The 27,257-nt window shown below is 39.7% G+C and overlaps 1 protein-coding gene across 1 annotated transcript in view; it reads left to right on the forward strand.

Annotated features, from left to right (window-relative positions):
• The window catches only part of RXFP2 (relaxin/insulin-like family peptide receptor 2), a 201,472-nt gene that overhangs the window by 131,408 nt on the left and 42,807 nt on the right, over positions 1-27,257 (forward strand). The window contains exons 3-4 of the mRNA XM_010835941.1: positions 22,287-22,433; positions 24,935-25,012. Of these exons, the coding sequence (XP_010834243.1) occupies positions 22,287-22,433; positions 24,935-25,012 (225 nt within the window). The remainder of the gene's footprint in view (positions 1-22,286; positions 22,434-24,934; positions 25,013-27,257) is intronic.

Below are 27,257 nucleotides of genomic sequence, written 5' to 3' on the forward strand. Positions count from 1 at the left end.
ACTGGACATGGAACAACAGACTGGTTCCAAATAGGAAAAGGAGTACGTCAAGGCTGTATATTGTCACCCTGCTTATTTAACTTCTATGCAGAGTATATCATGAGAAACGCTGGGCTGGATGAAGCATAAGCTGGAATCAAGATTGCTGGGAGAAATATCAATAACTTCAGATATGCAGATGACACCACCCTTATGGCAGAAAATGAAGAAGAACAAAAGAGCCTCTTGATGAAAGTGAAAGAAGAGAGTAAAAAAGTTGGCTTAAAGCTCAACATTCAGAAATCTAAGATCATGGATGGCATCTGGTCCCATCACTTCATGGCAAATAGATGGGGAAACAGTGAAAATAGTGGCTGACTTTTATTTTTCTGGGCTCCAAAATCACTACAGTGAATGCAGCCATGAAATTAAAAGATGCTTGCTCCTTGGAAGGAAAGTTATGACCAACCTAGACAGCATATTAAAAAGCAGAGACATTACTTTGCCAACAAAGGTCTGTCTAGTCAAGGCTATGGTTTTTCCAGTAGTCGTGTATGGATGTGAGAGTTGGACTATAAAGAAAGCTGAGTGCTGAAGAATTGATGCTTTTGAACTGAGGTGTTGGGGAAGACTCTTGAGAGTCCCTTGGACAGCAAGGAGATCCAACCAGTCCATCCTAAAGGAGATCAGTCCTGGGTGTTCACTGGAAGGACTGATGTTGAAGCTGAAACTCCAATACTTTGGCCACCTGATGGGAAGAGCTGACTCATTTGAAAAGACTCTGATGCTGGGAAAGATTGAGGGCAGGAGGAGAAGGGGATGACAGAGGATGAGATGGCTGGATGGCATCACCAACTCAATGGATATGAGTTTAGGTAAACTTTGGGAGTTGGTCATGGACAGGGAGGCCTGGAGTGCTGCAGTCCATGGGGTTGCAAAGAGTTGGACACGACTGAGCGACTGAACTGAACTGAACTGAAAGTTTAAAAGACTAGAAAGTCATTACATGCTCGGATTATGGAGATGGGTTTCCATTAACTAAATGATTACAATTTTCTAATTGTAACTTTTCAATTTCTTTAAAGTATTGTACGTAATTATTCTACGAATGAGACTGTTTCAAATACCATACCTCTTTCCTGAATTCTAACTTCTCTACCTGTTGACACTGCTTTCTGGATGTTCCTCAGGCTCCTTAGGACTTCCCTGGTGGCTCAGATGGTAAAGAATCTGCCTACAATGCAAGACACCTGGGTTGGATCCCTGGGTCAGGAATATCCTCTGCAGAAGGGAGTAACAACCCACTCCAGTATTCTTGCCTGGAGAATCCCATGGACAGAAGAGCCTGGTGGGCTACAGTCCATGGGGTCACAAACAGTTGGATACGACCGAGTGACTGACACTTTCACTTAAAGTTTTGGGCTTCCTTGGTGGCTCAGATGGTAAAGAATCCACCTACAATGGGGGAGACTGGGGTTCAATCACTGGGTTGGGAAGATCCCCTGGAGAAGGGAACAGCTATCCACTCCAGTATTCTGACCTGGAGAATTCCATGGACAGAGAAGCCTGGAAGGCTACAATCTTTGGGGTCGAAAAGAGACAGACACAACTGAGTGACTTTCACTTTCAGGCCCCTTAAGTTCAACACATGGAAATACTCACTCAATACTGTCTCTGATAACCAGTGGCTCAGTTTAGAGATCCTGAGAATCCCCTGAAGTCTCTCTCTCCCGTCCTTCCATTGCTCCCTTCAACTTTACCTCCTAAGTGTATCTTAGATTTGTTTCCTCTTTATCCAGAAATTAACTGATTTATTGCTTTGTGGGGTCTTGCTTCTGCTCTGTCCTGTCTAAGACCAACAGTTTAGGCACTCTTCTGGATACTGCATCCAACTGTCAGAATTGTAAAGTTATAGAATGAAGAAACAGTGCACAGATCGGTGTTTATATGCAAGCAAAAGGCAAAATAAGAGAACAGGATGAGGATAACAGCTGTTAGGAACATTCAGGCTGGTTTGAGGGCATTGGTAGGCTGTGCCAGGTTTGTGTTTTTATGATCCTATAAAAGGAAGGGCTGGCATAATGAATTCGAGAAGAATTTAGATAAAAATGATTTGTGGATTTTCACTTTACATCAAATATCATTACCCAGCAGTAGATATGATTGTATTTTGTAAATAAAGGTCCATTCACTCAGAGTAAACTCAGTATACAAACTTAAAAGTAAAAACATTCACCAAATAGTGTTCAAATTTATTTTATGTTAACTGAAGTTGTAAAATGGAAGGCACTTAGAAACCATGGTACACAAGCACTAGAAAATAGCATCTACTAACTTATTTAAGCTCAGTCATATTTTATAGAATTTCAGAAAGCAAAAGAACTTAGGAAATATTTAGGAACCATTTTGTGAATACTGAAGGGAATGTCACCTCAGCAAATAATAGCTGCATAATTTACTCTAAGAAACATGGGAATCAGGTATAATGTAGAAGACATTTCAAAAGAAGAAAATTACTTCAAATAAAAATGGAATTTGTGCACTAATTGATTCAATATATATAGCACATCAATTCTTCGGCATTCAGCTTTCCTCACAGTCCAACTCTCACATCCGTACATGGCCACTGGAAAAACAATAGCCTTGACTAGACAGACCTTTGTTGGCAAAGTAATGTCTCTGCTTTTTAATATGCTGTCTAGGTTGGTCATAGCTTTTCTTCCAGGGAGCAAGCGTCTTTTAATTTCATGGCTGCAATCACCATCTGTAGTGATTTTGGACTGCGATTTTGAATTGTGGTGTTGGAGAAGACTCTTGAGAGTCCCTTGGACTGCAAGGAGGTCCAACCAGTCCATCCTAAAGGAGATCAGTCCTGGGCGTTCATTGGAAGGACTGATGCTAAAGCTGAAACTCCAATACTTTGGTCATCTCATGCGAAGAGTTGACTCATTGGAAAAGACCCTGATGCTGGGAGGGATTGGGGGCAGGAGGAGAAGGGGACGACAGAGGGAGAGATGACTGGATGGCATCACCGACTTGATGGACATGAGTCTGAGTGAACTCCGGGAGTTGGTGATGGACAGGGAGGCCTGGCATGCTGCGATTCATGGGGTTGCAAAGAGTCGGACATGACTGAGCGACTGAACTGAACTGAATATAGCACATGCCACTAACCCAATATCTTTAGTTTTTGTCCTGAAAACCTAAGGTCAGGATGAGTGACTTCCAGATCCATCTCTCTGAGTCAGGTTTTGTTGTTTTGCAACCAAAACAGCAACAAAAAAAATAAAAAATCTCAGTGGCTTACAACCACAAACATGGATGCCTTGCTCACAAGTCTGTGGGTCATGTGTGGCTCTTCTGGGCTCGGTTGGGCTCAGGTTCAAGCCTGCTGCACGTGGCTCTCACTCTGGCTAAGGAGTGGGGAAGCTAAGCCACACCACACAAGACATTTGAAGCCTCTCCTGGAATGCAGCACATGCTACTTCTGGTCACATTTTATTGGTCAAGAGGCAAAAATCAGTGCAGCAGAGAAATACACACTCATTATGAGAGGTTCTGCCAAGTCACATGGCAAAATGTGGAACAGTGCATAATCCTTTTGCAGACAGTGGAATAATTGGGAATGCTAATCTGATGTAGCATAATATCTCTCATATGCATCTTTTTGGTCTGGCCATGTATGCGTGGCCAGGAGTCTCTCAGTTTTACTCGGGTAGAAGAACCAGTTTTACTTTCTTCTGCCATTAGCCTGACTGTGGACTTAGTTGCTCCACACCATGACATGACTTCTTAATCTCTCAGTTTGTTCTATTCAAGATGTGCATGGCACAGATTTCATCTAGTGATCTTTGCAGTTCAGACAGATTGCTCCCTTCCCTGAAAAGCCACTGAACTTATCTGCACCTTTCATTTGGAGTCTTAGCTGACTTTTCAATATATCTAGTGCTCCCTTTAAAATGCATTTTTCCTAAGAATACAGTTTTTAGTTGCCAGTCATTTTCTCTCAGAATTTGAATGCTATTGCATCTATGGTGGCTTCCATCATTGTTGTTGAGAAGTCCGTTAGCATTCTAGTTTTCCCTGTGTAGCTCATCTGCTTTTTCTCTCTGCTTTATTTTAAAGCTTTCTCTGTATATTCGATATTACCCAATTTTAATGCCAAATGTCCAGATGTGGATTTATTTTTATTTGCACTGCCTACCAGACATCATTCTTCCTATATCTATAAATTTTATATTTTATCGTTTCTAGAAAATTCTCAGTCATCACCTCCCTAAATGTTCTCCTTTATTCTTACGACTTGTTCTTTCTGGGACTCTAGCTGCATGTTGAAACTTTTCATGCTTTCCTCTGAAGCTTTTAATTTCTTTAGTTTTGTTCATTCTCTGTTTATCTGTACTAAATTCTGGATAATTTCTTTACCTCTTTATTCCAGTCTACAACTTTTTTTCTCCTCAACTACTTTTAATGACTACTTTTACCCATACATTGAGTTCTTAAGTTCCACAAATATGTTGTTTGTTTCTAAAAATTCTGTTTCTTTTGAATGGTTTCTTATTTCTTACTTATTTTTGTGATTCTGTGTGTTTCTTTCTTTAAACATTTTATATTCCATAACTGATAATTTCAATATATGAAGCTCTTGGGGTTCTGAATCTGTTTTCATTTGTGCTAAGTGTTACCCTAGGGTGCTTGGTTGATCGTTGATAGTGAGCCAGTAGTTGGTTGACGTTAATCTGGGTAAACCCCGAGGAACTAAAGTGAGGATGTTTTCTGCAGAGTTCGTGTTTCTGTTGCACGGTGCTGGAGGGTGACTCTGACGGTGCATGGCTTAGTCCTCTGGGGAGGCTGAGGCTGAGCTCTGAGACCTTGCCACTCCCCCAGTTTAAAAGTTGATCTTTCAGTTGGCATCTGCTTTGTTTGTAGGCATATCTTGCCTTTTATGTTTGTTTACTGTTCTGCATTGCCGTTTCAGCATTTTTGCTTTTGTCTTGTGTTTTTCCTTTAGGCTTGATTCTCCTCATTTTTAACACTGCAGAAATGCAATGAAAATTGTTTTCGTGCAAGAGCTTTTATTTTCAAGCAAGAAGGCTTTTCAGAGACTGTCTAATCTACCCTCCTGCTGGGAGTGGTTGTCTCTGTGATATTTTTTTACTCTGGGTTTATAGCTATGCTCCTATTCACTGAGCTTGCCAAGAGCTTGAAGTTCCCAGATAAATGGAGCATGACTTAAATTATTTTAAATGTAAAGTATTAGAGTGAGAATACTTAACTGAGACTTCCCTTCTCAAAACAGACCCTATATGAGGACTGGTTTGCTCAACTGACTGACATTCTATGCTAATGAGGTTGTGTGATTCAGTTAGGTTTGTTCTGCCTACAGAGTAACAAGTAGGTCTGTTACCACTGCTGAAAGGTTACTCAAAATATCAATCTTATTGAATGAGGAGTTAATGATGTATCTCATGAAGAGGGGGCTAACGTAATTATAATCCTAATCCTAATCCTAATTATAGCTGAATATCTAAGGTTTTGGAACTTCCTCAGTGGCTCAGTGGTAAAGAATCTGCCTGCTGCACAGGAACCACAGGAGATGTGGGTTTGATCCCTGGGTTGGGAAGATTACCTGAAGGATGGCATGGCAACCCACTCCAGTATTCTTGTCCTGTTTGACCCTTTTGCGACCCCATGGACTGTAGTCAGCCAGGCTCCTCTGTCCATGGGATTTCCCAGGTAAGAATACTGGAATGGATTGCCATTTCCTTCTCCAGGGGATCTTCTCAACAGGGGTCGAACCCACATCCTCTGAATTGGCAGGTGAATTCTTTACCACTGAGCCACCTGGGAAGCCCAGGTAATTATCCTGTTAGTGAATTCCCTTGAATTAGCCAGAATTACATTGAATTGTGCTATTATTAAATACTATATTTATATGAGCTTTTATACTGTTATTGCCAAAAATGTGAGTGCTACCCACAAGAGACTTTCATGAAGGAGTAAGTTGATTGAGGCAAGGATCAATAAAATACACTTGTGCAAGTTTGACATTAACATCCAGGGATGAATCAGTTTGTACAAGTCTTCCTCTCTGCATGAAGCACTCTCTGGACCTTCTGTACCAACTGTGTCTCCAAGGAAAGAGTCAATCTGTTCACCCTTATTTAAACCCCTATATTATATCCTTGTGTACATTTCAACCATTTGGGTTTCAGTTCAAGATACTGGATGCTCATACTAGGTAAATCAAAGTTAAAACTTACTAAATGAAATATCTTACAATACGTGCACTTTCGGCCTTTAGAAACCAATAATGAGCCTAAGACGTTCTTAACTATTATTTATAATTATGGAGTTCTGAATTATTTATGTTAATATTAGAAAGATTGAAAAGCTTAACACAAAAGGATGATGATTCAATGTTTTAACAATTTAAATCTATTTCTAAGGCTTAATATTCAAGAAGCAGTCAAAATTAAGGGCTTTGAAATCTTGACATTTCTTCTTTCTCCAAAAATTGTGTTTTCATGAAATATACATTTAAAACCTCAAATAAATTTGTGATGGACAATTCATGGTATTTAACTGCACTTAAAAAGTTACGCTTAACGTTTCAATACCAGACACTAGCACCCCTCATTTTGACAGTAGAACACAAAATATAGGAAAAATTCATCACTCTGAATTTTTTAATGAAAACTAAGGCAAATTTTATGTAAAAAGACCTCAAAATTAGTGAAGAAAAAGGGTGCTTGAAATGTAACAAAAACCTTGAACTATTTCTTTTCATCATTTCTTTTATTCTTCCTGCTCTCTCTTTTGGTTTGAAAAATAAGATGAGAATACAGCTAAATGTATCTGGAAGGAGTCTGGGAGAATTTAGCTCACTTCTTAAAAGAGAAAAGAACTAACTGCATTATGTGATAAATGAAATATTTTCTAGTTGAAATTCCCTTTGAATCTTTATTCTGTCAAAAGCTGGAATGAAAGAAAGAACAATGAAAATCCCATTTCTTATGATTTGTGATGATGTAGCCAGTCATCACAAGATAGTTTTTCAGTGTTGTTGTGACAGAATTCATAGCAACATATAAGAGTATCATTCCCTTAGAAAATCCTCTGTCCAAATCACAACTACAAAATGTTTAGTATGTCTACATAGACATTTCTCAGAATTTCTTAGACGATGAAATTCTACAATGTCCTTTTGTAGACTCTTTATCATTAGACTAGGATCAACTGAATTCTATGACCAAAGTCTCTTTCTCTAACTTACACTGACTATGCTGCTTTAAAAGCTGCTTTCAGGATGTAAGATCTGAATTATAATTAATATTTTCTAATAGATGTGAAACACAGGATTGAAAGCAAGAATAAAAGTATCCATTTTAAAAAAAGGAACATAATTATAGAGGAAGTAAATGAAGTTTAAAATATTGTGTGAATGTCTTACAGTTAGTAAGTATTAAACACAGGGCCATATATCTTAGTTATTACTATCTTTCTGTATGCCATTTGAAAACATTTAAGTGCATATGAATGGAAGCAGGTATTCTTTGTATATTTGCCAGTGAGTAGCTTTTTGTTAGTTGTTTATTGAATGAAAAATATGTTTGCAAAGAGTTTCGTCACCTATTCAGTGTAAATCTATTTCCCTCCCTATTGGAGAACTTCTATATACTATTGGATTTAAATTAAGAGCAAATCTGTGTTCGCTTTGGCAGCACATATACTAAATTAGGAGCAAATTGTGCTACATGCTTTAATGGGAAACTTTTTTAGAGTGATTTTTTTTTAACGTTTTTTATAATACCAGAGTTTTATGTATGTCTCTCTGTACGTACTATAATGAATTAATGATCAAGAACACAACTGTAGATTTGAAATAAAATGAAACCAAAAAAAAAAAGAATGAAAAAGATAGGCTGCATAGTGACAAAGACCGTCTCCTCTCGTGCCAGTAAAGTTCTAGCTGTGAGCATGCTCAGACACAGGGGAGGCACCGAAGTCAGTATATCAGAACTCCTTCTGAGGTATAAGGAGCATACATCTAATAACTCAGTTGCTGTGAACCCATTGTTACGTTTCTGGTATTAAGTGTCTCTTCAGCCGCAGATTGATTGCAATGTTCCTTCTACTTCATTTCATCGTTCTGATGGATGTCAAAGGTAAGGCTGCTGCTTTCTCACTTAAATGAGTGCAATTCCAAAAGAACAGAATATTTCTACTTAGTTCTATCATATTTATAATACACTCATTGCAATGTTTGATGAGCAGACCTCCAGTTTGCATTGTCATTGTCACTAGTTGCTTGTAGTCTCATCCTAGCAGTTTCTAGATGCAACAGATTTTTCGTGGAAACTTGCCTTTTAAATGTGGTTAAAATTGTAGACAAGATAGCTTAAAAAAACGATGATGAAGAAATCAATGATAATGGAGAAATTTTTTTAGTATTTGAAAAAATGTACGACACGTTAATAAGTTAAAATTTTGCCTTATGAAATTTCAACCTGTTGAAATCTGTTCATAAATTTTATATAGTTGTTATATTTCATTATTGCTATATTTCATTATTAACATAATTAAATATTGCTATATTTAATAATATATTGGTATATTTCATTATTAACATAATTAAACTGGAAACTGCAAAACCAAAGACAAATCTAAAATCAATATTTCTCCCTAAGAGCAAATTTAGATAAAAGACAATAATTTAAATGAACCAAAGCTACCATAAGATAATTCTTTCTGTTTTTAATTTTTAAACATTTTCATTTTAGCCAGACTGCTCACTTTCAAGTTGGTGGCATTTTTATTGTATAGCTGAGAAAAAAAAAATGAAATTTAATCTTTACCTGGTTTTAAAGAAAAATATAGACTTGTTTTGCTGTGAGCTTGTGCACCTCTAAGTAAATAATCTATTCATCATACCCAAGGCATGTGGGTTTATTATTAGTCTTATTGAGGATGTTTTTAGATTCATAGACTTTCTTAGAAACTTTTAATAAACCTCTGAGAATGAAGTTAAAATTTGAAATTGTATTTCTTTTCTGAGAAATTTGTTTTAGGTTTAAAATTTTTTTATTTTATTAAATGAATTCAACTGCATATTTTAAATATTGAAATAAACTGCAGTATTTACGAGCAGTTATTTAAGAATATCTACAGAAAAAATATTTTTAATATTCAAATTTTAGCTTGAATTTGGAATACTAAAACTTTTTTCAAATTATTTTAAAATACTTTAATACATGTAGCATGAGTTTTGTCATATTTTAATCTTTCTTACATGAAAACTTAAGTGTTATCTAAGGAGAAACATTATATGAACTCATTTTGCATGAAATACAGTTGTAGAAAGGAGTCTACTTGATTTAAGGTCTTCTTCCTTCAGAAGTTAATGCTCTATGCACATTTGTAATTTCAACTTTTTATAATCTTTAAGAATAGACAGTTTAAAATAGGTTCTTGTATTCAACACATGTCATAAAGGTTATCTATGCCCTTAAAAATTCTTTAATGTACAGATATGTAACTATGGTTAACCAATTTTACTAAAATACTTGCTTATAGTAATGCATCTAAATTGATTTGCTTTGGAAAAGCAAAATCTTTATCTATTACCAAAGTAATGTTTTTAAGATTTACCACAATGTAATGCTGTTCTTTAAAAAAGAAGGAAAAATTTAAGCAGATGATTTTTTTTATTTCTAAGTAAATGCCATATTTAAAATCCATAGTACCAATCTAATAAATATTTATTAATTATAATTCTCTGGAAATTTATATTTTCTAATTTTATATTACTTTTAAACCCTTTATATTTAAAATCATTTACTTTCAAAGTTAGATATGTTAATGCTTTGATATCTTACTCCTGCTTATAAAAATAATTTGGTATATATATCAGCAAAATCTTTTTCTTTTCCATGATAAAATTATAATTGTTAGTTAAAGCAGTTAAAATTACACAGTTAAAGCAATAAAGTTGTTTATAATAAACAAAGGAAAGTCATTTAGAATTATAGGAGTAAAAATTGCTTTTTAAATTTATATTTAAAAAAGAATGAATGATATGGCTATCTTAAGCTACCAACATTAGTTAATCAGTCAAGATAACAGATCTGATCATCACTTTCTTCATGTATTTTATCATCAGTTCATTTACTTGTATTGTTAACCAGCTTCAAACTCCTTCCCCATAAAAATTTTATGGGCTAATTATGAGCAATATTACAAACTAAAAACATGGGCTGGGAAATTGAAAGCATGAAGTACTGAGAATGCTACTTGATAACTACCAGTTGCTACTTATTTAAATAATTTGTAACCTTGAAAAGACGCAGTCATCAAAAGCAGAGCTAGAGCTTTGAGGAGAACAGTATTTGACTGCCCCCTAATGGACCAATTCAAATCTCAACCCTGTCCTTTCTAAATCCTGTCAGTTCAGCCCTTGCGAAAAGGGCTGAGACTGTGTCTTGAGAAAAGGTTTATGAACTAAATCTTAATTTCACACAATTACATCCATGCTGCCAATAGCTGTGAAAATCAGTTATACTGTGGGCCAGTCATACTGAGAGGCTGAAGCAGCACTGCTAATGAAAATTCACCTGCTTCAGGGCTGAATGGAGCCCACTGTGAGGGAAGAGGAAAAATAGCAGAAACCCAGAAGGGAAGGTCATTGGAGATATCTCTAAAGGCACTACCTAAAATACATCTCCCAACAGATGTTATTCATTTGTTCATCTTACCGTGAATGAATATGACCCAGTGTAATAAAAGAGTTTTAAGGATTCTCACTTGAAGTGACAAAATTGGCTGTCACCTGAATTTTAAAGACAAAAATTGGGATGTTGCTTTCCAGTAAGCTGATATTGAAAAATGGCACATTTCATCCTAAGACATTGTGAATAAAATTCAATTAATTAAGGATAGTTTTTGTGTACACAGTTATATGATGATAAATAAGAAATCATAAGAAATAATAGTGGAAAATAAGAAATCAGAAAAAATAGTGGAAAATTTACACATGAAATCATAGTGGGGAAAAAAAAGAATTCATAGTGGAATTAGCAGAAGCATTTTTAAATGCTTCATTCACATGCATCCATCCCTCATCCCTATAATTCTAGATCTTCAGTAGCATAGAAAAAAATAAGTTTGCAATAAATGTTCTCATCAGTGGCATATCACTTTAATTTTTTCCCCGCCTCAGGCAAGTTCTGTGTGAATAGAATATGTGCTTGATAAGGGGAAGATATTCTATCTCCCAATTCCCTAGGCATGAATTTTCTCTTTTTTGAAGGCCTGGACATTTTCATGACGTTGGAGGGATTTTCCTCCTGCTCATTTCTCCCTATGAGCGATCTCAGAATTGCATCAACATAGTTCATTGGAGTGTTCAGTTCTGAGCCGTAGTTTATATGAGAATCTCAGGGACTTTGCCTTGTGGGTGATCAAGTTCCGAATCTCATGCCCAGTTTGCAGAGATACCACCGCTGATTTCCTTCCTGGCCAGTATTAAAGTCACAGCCTTGGGTGGTCAGCAGAGGTAACTTATCCCCCACGCATTGTTAGGGGCTGTACCCCAGCAGGTGGCTTCATGCAGGTCCCAGCTTCTGCTGACCGGCTGTGTCCAGCTGCTTCCTCAAGCCAGCCTGGAAGCTGGATCTAACTGCTCTTACAGAGCTTAGCTCCTCTCACAGCAGCAGCCTTTTCTCTGGTCACCTTCTGTGGAGATTCTCTCTTCAATAAACTAAATTTTTCAGTGAAAAAGCAGAGTTGTCAGTCGGCCCTTGTGTCTTCGGAAAAGTGAGTGTGGTGGGGAGCGTAGTTGGGATTTGCTCACAATAGATCATCTTAACCCAAAGCTCAGAAAAGAAGGTAGTTTTTAATTCTTCTGGTGTTGCTTTAATCAGAGACTGGACACGGAGGGCATACACAACAGAGATTTGGAATCATGAAGTGCTACACCAGTGGAAGGGATTAGGACAGGAGTGGCGTGGATGCTAGATTTAGGGGTGAGCCAACCTGTGTTCCAGTTACAGCCCTCATCCTCTGCAGTCTTAGACCTTCTGCGTCCCAGACAACCTCTGAGCCTTGGTCGGACATTCGTGCAATTATTAAACTCTCAGAATTATTGTATCATTAATCCTAAGTCCTGATATACAGGTAACCAGTTCTCTCAACTCATCTTCCTTCTTCAAGACACAGCTGGCTTTTCCTGTCCTTTTTTGTCCCCATATGTGTTGGAGAAACAGCTTATCCATTTCTACACACATATACATACCAATCCACACTCCTGGATTCTTACTGAAATTGCTTTGAACCTATATATCAATTTGAGAGAAGAATTAACTCTATTTATTTAGGTCCTTAATAGCTATCAATAACTTTACATACTTTGCACAAATGTCTTGCAAATTTTTCTTAGATTTGATGCTATAGTAAACACTGTTGATGCTATTGTAAAAGGCATTTTTAAAAATACTTCATTTTTCAATTGTTTGTAATTGATATAGAGATATTAAATTGACTCAACAGAAACCCTTCATAAACTCTATAATGCTAATAATGTATTAGTTTGAATTTGTTAATGTTCACACTGATATCATTTGTGAATAGTGACAATTTTATTTTTTCCAGCATGTATATCATTGATTTGCTCACCTTGCTTTACTACATTTGCTAAGTCCTCCAGTGCAGACCACCCCCAGCCCCCCCCCACACACACACAAAGTGTTTATTTATTTGGCTATACCAGGTCTTAGTTGTGACTTGAGGGATTTTTAGCTGTAGTATGAGAACTCATAGCATGTGGGATTGAGTTCCTGGACCAGGGATTGAACCTGGGCCCCCTACATTGGGAGCTCGGAGAGTTAGCCACTGGACCACCAGGAAAGTCCCCAGTGTAGTCCTGAGAAGATGCAGTAATAGTGGATATCACTGCCCTGTTCTCAACCTCCAAGTGAACATCTCCAAAAATTTCCCATTAGGTATATTATATGCTATGGATTTTTATAAATATCCTTAATAAATCAAGTAAGTTGCCTTCTATTTTTAGCTTGCATAGTTATTTTAAAGTCAGGATCTGATCATTTCCTCTCTGGAGCCTCTGTTGTAAGCAAAGTTAAAGACAAGTGACACAGTGGCAGAAAACATTTGTGAGTTATAGAACCGAGGGGCTAACCTCAGCAAAGAATTCTGCTTGCATTGCCAGATTCAGTTTTCTCACACATAGTTCCAAACACTGTGTTCCAGGCCACTGCTGTCAGGAATGAAAGTTTCACCCATCCATGAGCAAAAATAAGTTAGTCTTTTGTAAAGCTAAATGTATTCCTTTCAAGGGACTGTCTTTTCTTCTGTGCATATATTCTCTCAGATTTTTAACAATAAAATACTGTTTTTCTTATAATAACCATTCTAATAATCATAATTTAGGGGTTTTTTTTTAATGTTCTTGTTTGACAAACTAAAATATTAGTAACTCTTCACAGGTCCCTCTAAATTCTTTAACTGACTTGATTCTGACCTAATGCATATTGGTGACATTCAGGATATTGATGAAGAAAAAGGAGCCAACACATTAAGGAGATGGGATGGGACTAGAGGAGGACCATGAGAGAGTGTGGAGAAGAAGGAAGTAAGCCAGGACAGTGAGACATCACAAAGCCAAGGAAGAAAGGCTTCAACCTGGTGACTGTGGCTGGCTGGGTCAAATGCTGGCAAGAATTAAGCAAAATGAAGACTATCAAATATCTATGGTGTTTAGAAATAAAGAGGACATTAGTGATTCCAGTGGGAAAAATTTCAGTGGAGCAGCACAGCGAAGGCTGATGCTGTGAACTGAGAAAAGAAAGGGTGGTAAGGAACTGGAAACATTGGCTAATATGATTTTTCTGGGAAATTTCACTTTGAAGGGAGGAGTGTCTCAGCTCCAGTAGGACTGGGAGTTGTTTAGTTGATTGGTTGGTTGCTTGCTTGCTCAGTTAGTTGGTTGGTTGGTTGATTTGTTTGTTTTGAAGGTTAAGAGGTGATTGAGTAAGATTAGTGTTAATGGAAAAGCCAGTGGAGAGACAGGGATATTGAAAATACAGGAGAGAAAAGAGATAATGCCAAGAGATGCTGAGAAGAGGAGATGAAGTGGAATATAAGGCACAGATGGGAGCTTTGTCTGAGGGCAGGAAGGGAGCCCATCAACCTTTGTGCATCATAAAGGGCGCATCATCCAGGGCCTCAGGCTTGGACCCTGTGGCTCCTACACAGCTCAGCAGTAGCAGCTGTGTGAATGGAGCCCCGCACTTGTGCGAGGTTCATCCTGCCCGGTCGTACGCAGCAGTCTAGGACACAGGTCAGTATGTAAGTTGGAGTGACACAATTTGAGACAGTTACCACCAAGAAGAATAGCCCGTGAAAGTCCCTCAAGACAGAGCAGCCAACAAATCAGAGAGGGTTAGAAGAGAGAGGTGAAAGGAAAAAGGTATCATCTTTTCTCCTCTCCACATCTCCCATGCCAAGTTTCCATCAAATTTCACCCCATCTCCTTCATAATAACCCTTTCCACATTCTTCTTCCATTCACCCATCACAGTGTTCATTCTCTTAAGTTCATTTTACACGGACAGGTTTTAGGAAGAAGTCAGTCTCTTACAGAACAAGATGTGGATTTAAATAGTAAAAGACCAGATACGAACCTAAAAGGATGCATCCCTCAAAATGAAGTTTAAGCAGTGAACTGATCAGTAGAAGAGATCTGTTGAAAAGAAGTCTTTCTTGTGCCTTTATATACCTTAGAGCCCATCAAGAGCCATGGTGTTCATTGCGCCACCCACATAAAAGCACCCAGCCCAGGGGGACATGGGGTGGAGATCCATCCCTTGTAAGGATAATGTTGGCAATTTAGAATTCTCTTTTTTTTTTTCCCAATTTAGATCAACACATATTGAACCAATACTCTATTCCATATAGTTAGACATTGTTTTTGGAAAAGGAAATGGCAACCAGTGTTCTTTCCTGGAGAATCCCAGGGATGGGGGAACCTGGTGGGCTGCTGTCTATGGGGTCGCACAGAGTCAGACACGACTGAAGTGACTTAGCAGACATCGTTTCCCCAAATTTGTCCAAACTTCAGACAATAACCTGAGGAGGGAGCTGGGGTGATAGTTTCTGCAGAAAATCTGTGAGTAGGATCATGAAGAACATTCACCAGTTGGAGGTGGTCAGTTTGTCTCAGGAGAAAAGAACAGAAACTGGGGACTTAGAGAAACTCAGTTAAGGCCAGAGTCTTTGAAATGGGAAGAAGGTGGAGTCAGTGTGTGCATAAAATTGGATCTGAATTCTGCACACTCACTGATGTGTGTGTGCCAAATTTTCCTTCAGTCGTGTCCAACTTTGTGACCCCATGGACTGTAGCTCACCAGGGTTCTCTGTCCATAGGATTCTCCAGGCAAGAATACTGGAGTGGGTTGCTATGCTGTCCTCCAGGGGATCTTCCTGACCCAGGGAGTGAACCCGCATATCTTATGTCTCTTATGTCTGCCGTATTGGCAGGCAGGTTCTTTACCACTAGTACCACCTGGGAAGCCCATATTCACTGATAGGGCCTCACAATATTGTCAGGGCTGGGAGGACCCAACAGTGGAGTAAAAGGATAAGATTTCTAAGTTTAGAAAACAACTGCCAGGAGGCCATTTTCTCTCCACTCACCTTAACATAGACTTCCCTTGTGGCTCAGCGGGTAAAGAATCTGCCCGCAATGCGGGAAATCTGGGTTCAATCCCTGGGTCTGGAAGATCCGCTGGTGAAGGGAAAGGCTACCCACTCCAGTGTTCTGGCCTGAGGCATTCCATGGTTCGTACAGTCCTTGGGATCACAGAGTTGGACATGACTGAGTGACTTTCACCTTAACATCACGGCTTTTTTTTTTTTTTAAGAGAAGATTTTACTAGTTTCCTTCAAACAAATAATAAATCCTGTGCCCTGAAAAGGTGGGGTGTTAGTGGAGCTCAGACTCTTCACAGAGGTCAGGGGGGGCTCCCGAAGGTGATCTCAGGTACTGGGCTGGATTCACCTTTGCTTCGCTGAGTGGCATTGCTGCTCCCCTTGGAGATCCTGCCACCTGAGCTCCAGGTGGGGATGGGCAGTGTTGTGTCTGCCTTGTGGACAGAGCACATTGTAGGCACTCAGCTGACGTTTTCTAGATGTTAAATGAATGCTCCTTCCCGTGATGCAGTAACTGTCTCTTTAGAGTCAACAGCAGAGGCCTCATCTCCATCTGAATTCCACTAGGAGTGGAGAAATGGCCTCATGGGCCAAGATCCCCTGGGCTTCCTGTGGGTGGCGTCCCCTGTCCCTGGTGGAGACGTGGAAAGAGCCTCAGCCAGAACACCAGGCTGAGGGGATAAGGACTTCCTTCCACAGCATGCAGGATGAGCGTTGGCAGAGAATCCAAGAAAGCAGAGAGGGACTCGCTCATCCCCATCAAGTCAAACTGAGTACCTCAAAGATCATTCTCATCTGTTTTTCCCCCTCAAGGAAGGGGTGAGCAAGCAGTAAAGTATGTCCTTAGGCAGCAGTCCAGTTGGCTTCAAAAAGCTATCAAGGAGTCATTTCAGGATCCCTTTGCACAGACATGTCTAGAATATTGACCAGAAGAGAAGAGAGGAAGACTATTACAGAGAGATTCTCCCCTCAGCTGCACGTTTGGCAGGGGTCCCATTTAAAAGCTATTGACACAACTTTTATGTAGGCATCCTTCATTTTTATAATCCCCGAGTTTCAATAAAAACTATCTCCACTTGCACAGATGGCAGGAAGAATAGACAGCATGATATGCTATCTACAGACCGGTATTGGCTCTTTTTCAGTACATGCCAACTATAGCAAGGACTCTTAATCATTTTCTAAATTGTATAATGACAGAATGATAAATGATAAGCACTTTGAAGACTAAACAATATTTTGTCATCAGAATCAAAACATTAGCCTGCAACTTTGGAAATTTCACATTTTAAAGGGGTTCCTCCTTCAACCCTTCTTTTATTCCTAAATGACCCATTAATTCATTTAAAAAATTAATGAGCACCAACTAAGTACCAGGCACTAGGTTAGATAATAAAGATTCATGATACAGAGGGCAAGGGGGTAGGTAGGGAATAGATTTTATTTCTCTTCCACATACAATTTTTATTGTTATGCTGTTTTCAGGAAGATTCCATTCTGGGGTGAAAAATGGGAATTTTTAGAAATACAGTTGGTAAGGTTCTGTTTTTACATGGTCAGTCTTTCCCCTCCCCTTCCTTCACCCATACTTGGTGAATGTAGCCTATTTTTTTCCCCAAGGAAAAGGAAACAACCTTGATCCTTCCTGTCTTTGACCCTGGATTGTTTGTCTCACTCGGAATGAGTCTGCATCTGTAGGATTGACATTTAATGGGGCCAGCCCTCGGGGAACTCAAGGTTATCTTCATAATAAACCCCATGAGAGAAGAGAGTGTTCTGCCTTCAGAATATCCTACACAGCCTCAGCTGTCTATTTCAAAACTGTCTTTAAAACCGAGTCCTTAATCACCTCTTCTAGATCAATAAAAAGATATTATTAGAAAATTGCAAGGATATTTCTGTTGCCTAATCATTTACAATCCCCCTTCAGCTTTCAAGAGGTTGAGGTCACTTAAAACAGAAACCATGTATGTCACATGACTTTTAAAATAATAACATGAAGCAGTAGGAGAAGCTTTATTATAGTCCTGTTATTTCTCTCATAGAAGTTGTATAAAAAGATCATGCAATAGTAAGGCCCAGCAAGGTTCCATCAAAGTTTTATGCTTTTCACCTTGCATTGCAATTGCCAGCAAACTGTGGTGTTGGAGAAGACTCTTGAGAGTCCCTTGGACTACAAGGAGATCCAATCAGTCCATTCTAAAGGAGATCAGTCCTGGGTGTTTTTTGGAAGGACTGATGCTGCAGCTGAAACTCCAGTACTTTGGCCACCTCATGCGAAGAGTTGACTCATTGGAAAAGACTCTGATGCTGGGAGGGATTGGGGGCAGGAGGAGAAGGGGACGACAGAGGATGAGATGGCTGGATGGCATCACTGACTCAATGGACGTGAGTCTGAGTGAACTCCGGGAGTTGGTGATGGACAGGGAGGCCTGGCGTGCTGCGATTCATGGGGTTGCAAAGAATCGGACACGACTGAGTGACTGAACTGACCTGAACTGAACATTAACCAAGGGTCTTCCATGGGCCAGGCATTCTCCAGCACTTCATAAGCACTAGCTGGTCTGCTTCCTGGGATATTATCATTAACCCAGTTTTAAATATGAGAAAACTAGAGTTTACAGCTTGTTCAAAGTCACATAGCTAGGGAGTGGCAGAGAGAGTTGTAATCTGGATCTGATGGTCTCCAGAGTACTTCATTACTAATGAATATTTTAAAATAGTGATTCACATCCCATTGGTGCCTCATGAGATCAACTTAGTGACTTGTGATGCCTTTTTAAGTGAATGAGATAGAATGGTAATGATCAGAGTTCATCCACCATAGTAAAAGGTAAGTAATATTTGAAGAAATTTTGTTTTCTGTGTGTGTGTATGCGTGTGTATTTGTATGCCAAATTTTGATGTGATGCAAAATTTATTTCTAACTGTGAGTTACTATCTTAATCTTAAAGCTGCTTCACTAAGAAATATTGACTCTTACTCATTCATATTCCAGGGCTTCCCAGGTGGCACAGTGGTAAAGAAACCGCCTGCCATGGTAGGAGACCCAGGTTCGATCCCTGGGTTGGGAAGAACCCCTGGAGGAGGACATGGCAACCCATTCTAGGATTCTTGCCTGGAGATTTCCATGGACAGAGGAACTTGACAGGCTACAGTTCATGGGGTCCCAAAGTCAGACATGACTGAAGTGACTAACACTTTCACTTTTATGCATGTTCCAAGCACAGGAGGACTAGTTTTTATAAACCTGCCCTCTGTAGAAATCTTTGTAAGAAAGCAGTTAAGAGATTTAAAAATCTATGACCTTTCATTGATTTTTTAATCTATGAAATCCTTTCCGTGTATGAATAGGCTTAACAAGCCAACCTCTAGAGCCTCACAGCAGAGAGTTTTCCTAAAATAGTCAGACCTGACTGGTCTTATGCCCAGTTGCTCACAGTAAATCATTCATCGATCACTATAGAAAAGGCAGAGAAAATATGTTCTGCTTTTGTAAAAACAAAAACCCAGTGGGGAGAAAAGAATCCAAGGGCCACGCTCCCCATTGAGGGAAGGCCTCGTGGATGCAGCGGGTTCCATAGGAGAGTGAGCATTGCCACATCTCAGTGTCCCCATGAAAGACCGGATGCTGGTCCTTTATGTGTTTGCAGGGTCGTCAGGGTCGTCAGGACTAAAGCTCAGAATATCCAATAATCTACTCATGCTGTCTATCAATATCACTAAAAGCTTGACATGTAGTATAACTCAGACCTAGCTTTAGTGTCTGTATCAAACTCCTGCCCATTTACAAATGGCGTGATTCGTTAAACAAGGAGGGTCAGCAGGCATGACTGACTTTAGGAGAGTGAACACTCTGGCGGGAGAACACTTCATCACAAAGCAGCGTGGGCTGGGAGGACTCAGAGCTCACAGGGCATTTTCCCAAGGACCAGAGTAGAAGTGTCCTTCATATGCTCAGCAGCCATTCATTATTTTTGTTATTGTTGTTTAGTCGCTAAGTCCTGTTTGACTCTTTGCAATCCCATGGACTGTAACCCACCAGGCTCCTTTAACCATGGGATTCCCCAGGCAAGAATAGTGGAGTGGGTTGCCATTTACTTCTCCATGGGATCTTCCTGACCCAGGGATCGAAGCCACATTCCCTGCATTGGCAGGCAGATTCTTTAATGCTGGGCCACCTGGCAAGTCCACATTCCTCATCTTCACATGGAGACAGTAATACCAACAACACAAATGTGTTAGGATTAAGTGAAATAATTAGGAAACTAGCAGTACGCAGTAGATGATGCTCCCCAAAGGTTAGATTGTTTAGTCCTCTGCTGTATTAAAAGGCACCATAAAGTGTGAAAGTTAAAGTCTCTCAGTTGTGTCTGACTCTTGGCAACACCATGGACTGTAGCCTGCCAGGCTGCTCTGTCCATGGAATTCTCCAGGCAAGAATATTGGAGTGGGTAGCCATTCCCTTCTTCATGGGATCTTCCTGACTCGGGGATCAAACCCTGGTCTTCTGGTTTGCAGGCAGATTTTTTACTGTCTGAGCCACCAGGGAAGCAAAAAGCACTGGACCCCCAACCCAGGGAAATTCCTAGCCATGACGCCAACCTTCATGGGCATGATTAGGAAAACTTTGCCAACATCCCTTGTTCCCTTCAATTAGTCATAATGAACTATAGCCCTGCCTGAGAATGCACTCTCCTTAAATCAATTTATTTGAAGTTTCATCTTGCACTTTTTTCCCCTACATTGTACATTTTATACCTTTGACTCATTTGTTTTGCAACTGGAAGTTTGCACCTCTTAATCCCCCTCTCCTATTTCTATCTAACCTCTACTCTCTTAAAAAAAAAAAAAAAATGACTCCTAAATTTTTATTAGATATTTTCAAAAAAAACCCCACATATCTTTATTTTCTGGAAAATACTCTTTAAAACTTGAGAGAATGGCTCTCACATCTATGTTTCTGGAATCTCTTTGGTCATCTTATCTACAGATATAGTAACTTTCCAAATATTAATTATGTTTCCTTTCTGCACTTTCTCATTCAATCTAGCAGTTATTCAGCTCTCATTCATTTTCTTTCATGTTGCCTGCACAAGAAGAAGACTTTTAGATCATCCTCATAGAGGACTTATGCTCCTTGAAATTCAGATTCCTGATTCTCCCTGGCATGATGGTTAAAAATGGTCCTCTGGGGTCAGAGAGATGATTCAGATCAATCTGTATGATTTTGCATTTTGCTTCCCTAACCCTGAAACTCTCAAGAGTCTTCTCCAAGACCACAGTTCAAAAGCATCAATTCTTCTGTGCTCAGCTTTCTTTATAGTCCAACTCTCACATCCATACATGACTACTGCGAAAACCATAGCCTTGACTAGATGGACCTTTGTTGGCAAAGTGATGTCTCTGCTTTTTAATATGCTGTCTAGGTTGGTCATAACTTTCCTTCCAAGGAGCAAGCGTCTTTTAATTTCATGGCTGCAATCACCATCTGCAGTGATTTCGGAGCCCAGTTCAGTTGCTCAGTCATGTCCAACTCTTTGCGACCCCATGAACTGCAGCATGCCAGGCTTCCTTGTCCATCACCAACTCCCAGAGCCTACTCAAACTCATGTCCACCGTGTTGGTGATGCCATCCAACCATCTCATCCTCTGTCGTCCCTTTCTCCTCCCACCTTCAATCTTTCCCAGCATCAGGGTCTTTTCCAGTGCATCAGTTCTTTGCCTCAGGTGGCCAAAGTATTGGAGTTTCAGCTTCAGCATCAGTCCTTCCAATGAATATTCAGGACTGATTTCCTTTAGGATGGACTGGTTGGATCTCCTTGCAGTTTAAGTGACTCTCAAGAGTCTTCTCCAGCACCACAGTTCAAAAGCATCAATTCTTCGGTGCTCAGCTTTCTTTATAGTCCAATTCTTATACCCATACATGACTACTGGAAAAACCATAGCCTTGACTACACAGACCTTTGTTGGTAAAGTAATGTCTCTGCTTTTTAATATGCTGTCTAGGTTGGTCATAGCTTATAGCTGAGATTACCCACTGTGCAAACTACCCAGTACACAGTAAGCCCAATGAGTGTTACCTGTTATTACATAGTATTATCTCTCCTTATTCCAACGTGGTCCTGAATTTCTCTCTCATTTACACTTCATCTTTCCTTCTGCATGTGTATTTTCATTATGTCACCTCAAATCCTTCTTATAAAGGATTAATGAGTAAATAAATCCATCTGTTTGATCCTGTTAGCTCATGGTTTTGCTTTCCTGTTTCCAGGGAGTGAACAAGTCTTTGATTACATACACAAGTAGGACAGTCGCTTTGACTTTGTTTACTCTTGCTTTCCTGAAGCAGATTCATAACGAGCCTTGATTCCATTCTTGGTAGAGTTAATGTTTGGCATGACGGTGATTATTTTAAATGTTATAATTAAGAACATTACTCAGAGAAACTGTAAACTAAGAGTAACGCCAGAAAACTCAACTCATAGAGCTTTGGGAAAATTAAACAGGATAATATGAAAAGAGTTTGGCCATATCAACAATTTCTTCTCATTACTTAAGATTCCTGTCCCCTCTTTCATACAGATTGTGCACTGACTGAAGGCAGTACAATCACTCCTTTGTGCCCAAAAGGATATTTTCCCTGTGGGAATCTCTCCCAGTGTTTGCCTCGTGCTTTTCACTGTGACGGCGTGGAGGACTGTGGGAACGGAGCTGACGAGGAGAACTGTGGTGAGTCCACTTGCTCAGCTCCATACGGACACACCCCCTTGTGAACTCCCCAGAACTGTGTGTGGATCGAATGCTAACAGTGATGAACTGGAAGAGGTGATTTGGTATTCTGTAGGGACTCCTATTGTGACACGACTAAACAACTCCTCTCCAATGGATTTGTGATAATTACCTGCATCTTCCTAGTTAGAGGTGGCTTGAATCAGAAACACAGTATGATAAAAAACAAAATAAAACTATTTTAAATCCTACTCAGATACCCATATTTTAGTTTTAAATGGCTTAAACGATGACCACTTCCTTCTGGCTTGGAAATTGGGTTCAGCTGCAAGAATATCTATAAAGTGTGAATAGATCTTCCTAGAGAAGTAAATTATTCAGTAGACCTATATCGTGTCCACTGCGTCCTCCCCAAGTCAGCAGGACATGACAGGCTCAGGGGAGACAGGCGCCTCACCCTTGCGGGGTTCACAGAGACCGTGTGAACAAGGATGTGGGCAAACTTGTACTTAAATAAATAATTTAAGAGAGTAGTAAGCCCCATGAGGTATGCAGATCAGGATAGTGGGAGAGGAAGTGACTTGGAGGAAAGGCTACTTTAAAGACATAGCCACAAAACCCCTCGCTGAGATGATGACATTTGCGAATGAAATGAAAGAAGAGGAAAACCATGAAATATTCTGGAGGAACAGAGTTACAGGCAAAGGAGACAGCAAATGGAAGGCCCAGAGGCTGAATGAAATAAGATAGCTGTGTTTGTGGGAAGTGAAAGCCAGACTGAGATGGGCGGAGCGAACAGGATAAAGAGGGTAAAGAGGTAAGAGAGGCCAGACCAGAAAGGTCTCCCAGGCCACTTTAGGTGTGTGTATCAGGACTGTATATGTCTTCTCATCTAACCTGTGCATTTTGCCCGTGGAGAAACTGATGTCCTGAGAGGTCGACATGTCTAGTTAGTTGTAGAGTAGACCCTAGGAACCAGGTGTCCTGAATCTGGAAGAATCGTGTGTGTTTTCTACCACACCAAACTGCCCCTCCTTGGCATGGCCCAGCTAGCAAGCAGGGGTGACAGCAGAGTCCAGGAGTGCCTGGTGTCTGGCTCTAGAATCTGCTCTCACGCCCCTGGGGACTCGTGCACACTCCCGGCACTCTGCCTTCACCAGCTGTGCGTCACTCCTCCTCAGCCTGTAGGACAGAGTTCAGGCGTCCCATCCTCACCTGAGAAGCTTGGCTTCCCGGCCATGCCTCCCGCCCTGAGGCTGTACCACTGTCTAGGACAAGCACCCTTTCTCTCTGCTGCTATCGCATCCTGGTGTGCCTGGATGATGGTACTAAAGACGGCCTCGTCTTCCCACCGTACTTCTCTCACTAGACAGAAACACCTTGCGAAGGGTTCTTACAGGCATCTTACTTGCTTTGGTGTCACCAGAGCCTAGAACAGGCAAGGACAGTCAGTGCTCTTGAGTGGAGCAGCTCTCTGGGTGCCAAGGGCAAGTCACTCACGTTTTTGCTCTCTCCTCTTCAACTGCTTGGGAATCTCAGACCATGCATGTTGTCTGCCTCATGCGAGCTTTCCAAATGCAAATTAAGTAATTCATGTAAAGACACCAATAGAATAATTATAAAAACTGTTGGGAATATTAATAAGAAATAAAAATAAACTAAAATTTGCAGGGATCTGCAAAAAGGTACCTATGGAAGGAGTTCCCTGTGGTCAAGTGGTTAGAATTTCAGGCTTTCACTGCTGTGACTTTGGTTCAGTCCCTGGTCAGGGAACTGAGGTCCCATAAGCCACACAGCGAAACCAAAAAAAAAAAAAAAAGCAGAACAGTAAAGGGACCTGTGGGCAACTATTTAAATTTACTTTTCTATTTATATAAACTTTAGGATCCCGCATCATATTGTATGTTTTATTGCCTCTAATAGCTTATGCTAATGCTAAGATAATCATATTTCAAAAATCAAGCCTTCTTTTTTAAAAAGAATATGTTTTCATTGCTAAAAAAGAGAAGGAAACCTGGCAAATAAGCAGATCATATCATCTGACAAATTGAGAAAATATTTTTCTCATCAGGACTAGACAAACTTTATTAAAAGGAACTTCATTTTTGCCTTATTAAAAAAGTCAAAGGACATGAATTTTATCAGAATTCATTACATGTATCAAGTAGGTATCTACATACACATATACAGATTATGTTTTCTTCTGAGGATCTCAAAATTAAGATCAAACATTTAAAATGTCAGCATTAGAAATCGATGATATTTTTCAAGGTGGATACACATATGGAAAATAATCATCATATATTTAAAATATTTGTAATTGCAGAAACAGACAAAACTCGAGATGTTTGCCTGCTTTTTCTTCCTTACCATTGTCGTTATCTTTCTATTACTTAAAACTTTAAGTTGATTTCATGATCAAATTTTTATATTTTTGGTTTGTAATTTGATATTTTATTTATAGAATAACTGACACATGTTCATCACCGTGTGTTTCACAGGAGACACTAGTGGATGGGCGACTATATTTGGCACAGTCCATGGAAATGCTAATAATGTGGCATTAACACAGGAGTGCTGTAAGTGGTATTGGTTCGAAGATTCAGTATCAGCTTTGCGAGCAACATGATTTGTGGTGCATGGATTTACCTGGGTAGTGTCATTCATTCCCTTAAGAATCCCAATTTCAGTTCAATGTGTTTCAGTGGTCAACTGGTCTATTATCTGTTCGTGGGACTGAAAAGAGAGAAAAAGGAAAACAACATGCTCTATTCATGCTTCCTCTGTGTATTAGCCTGTGACTGCACGAATGCATAGGTACTGAATACTTGTGACAAGTAATGAAGGTCTTACTCCCTTCAATCACCAACTTTTTTCAGCCCCTCTGTTAGGCACTGAGAGGGCAAGGATAGCTAAAGTGTGGCCCCAATCTTCAAATACCTCACACGGTTCCAAAGTAGAGACAGTTCCTTACAGAAGCAGGAGTGATACAATATTAGTGCTGAACTGAAGGAAGAATGTTTGCACAAGTGGGTATGGAAGCCCTTTGGGAGAAATGATGTCTGTGCCAGGGAGGGTGAAAGATCCACAGACAAGGTGACACTGAGATGGACTCAGAGGTCCTTGGATGGAGGGAAGAGTAAGAGGTAACAGAATGAGCAGCGGAGCATGACCTGCAAAGCAGCGGGGTAGCAAGTTCAGAGCCTGCTTCCCGATGCCTTTCACATCGGTTCGCAGAGTGTAAGATGTAGGAGCGGGAGGTGGACCCAGAGGGTGGGGCCAACCTGCAGGGGGCTCTGGGTGCACAGTTCAGAGTTTGGCCTCTGTCCTATGGTAGAATTATCTCTATCTACATACACAGATTATATTATATACTATATATTACACACAATATATAAATGGATAGATAATTATAGTGCATATATAGTTACATACACACATTAGTATGTATACATAATATACATGTATAAAGTACATACATTAATTTTTACACTATTATATACTTTATAATATTAGGTCATAGCTACCACTTAGTATATAGTTTACTATATTCAAATATATCATACATAAAATTAGAAATCAAAAAAGAGTAAATTACAAAAAATGAAAAATAAATCTATGAAAACTCTGGCGTCTTCTTCCTGAGCCACGGCGGGTCATCTTGTACACACACCATTGTGGAGGCCATTGCTGTCCACAGTGGGCAACCACCAAAGTCGTGAGCTTATTTCCATTTAATGAAGAAGAGGAACCACATGACAAGAAGTGTATGGACCAATGATTCTTGCACCAGAATTATAAAGAATGAGTTAGAACAGTGTTCTCAGCTTGAGACACGTATGCCCCTGGAGAACATTTGGCAACGTCGGGTACATTCTGTGTTGTCACTTAGGAGAGGGGTGGGTGACTGCTGGCTTCTGGTGAGTGGAGGCCAAAGATACTGCTGAACCTTTTACAATGTGAAGGACAGCACCCACAACAGAATAACCTGACCCAAATGTCAATCTTGCCAGGGTTGAGGAGGAAGCTTGGTGAAGGAGACACTGAGCATTACATTTCTTGCAGTGCTCCAGACTAACACTAAGAATCTGAGCCCAGAAAACACCTCTGGGAGGAGTGAGGTAGGGAGGGCAGCAAGAGGCATTTCATAAGAAGAATCCAGAGGTTGAGGTGTGACTGACCTGCAGGTGAGGGAGTTACGCTCACATTTCTGGTTTAGTCAATTGGCCCAGCTTCGACTACACGCAGTTCTTCTATTGGTAAATAAAGAGTTCCCAACCCTAGTAACGTAATCTAGTAATGTAACTACTTCAATGTCAGTTAAACATTGAAGTAAACATTCTGAAGTCATCTTTAAGAAGTTGAGATCATTAGCATCAGCCTATGAGCAACACAGAATATTTTCTAAAAGTTTGTGCACTAGAACGTGTCTTTTGAATTAAGCAGGTACTCGATAAAAGTTTGTTGGGTATATTAAGTCAGTGAAATTGATTTTAAAAATAAAGTTTGAATAAAAGTGATCTAGAGGAAGCAGAGCAATCAGAAAGGACTTATAGTCAGAGTTAAATCAATAATAAATATAAAAAATTGAAAATAACTCACTTTTTTTAGCTCCGTCACAGCCAAGTACCATCATATGCCCCATAAATCTCATTCCCCAAGACTCTCTCTCCTCTCTCTTTTCTCTCTCTCTCACACACACACAAACACGCACACATGGTGATTGTTCTGTTGACTCACTTGGCCAGGTTTCTCCATAGATTTTTCACATGCTGTTATTTTAATAATTAACATAATTTAAAAAATAATTAACATAATTAGTAA

The sequence above is a fragment of the Bison bison genome, unplaced genomic scaffold (genome assembly GCF_000754665.1).
Source record: "Bison bison bison isolate TAMUID 2011002044 unplaced genomic scaffold, Bison_UMD1.0 scf7180017864056, whole genome shotgun sequence".
NCBI classification, from domain to species: domain Eukaryota; kingdom Metazoa; phylum Chordata; class Mammalia; order Artiodactyla; family Bovidae; genus Bison; species Bison bison.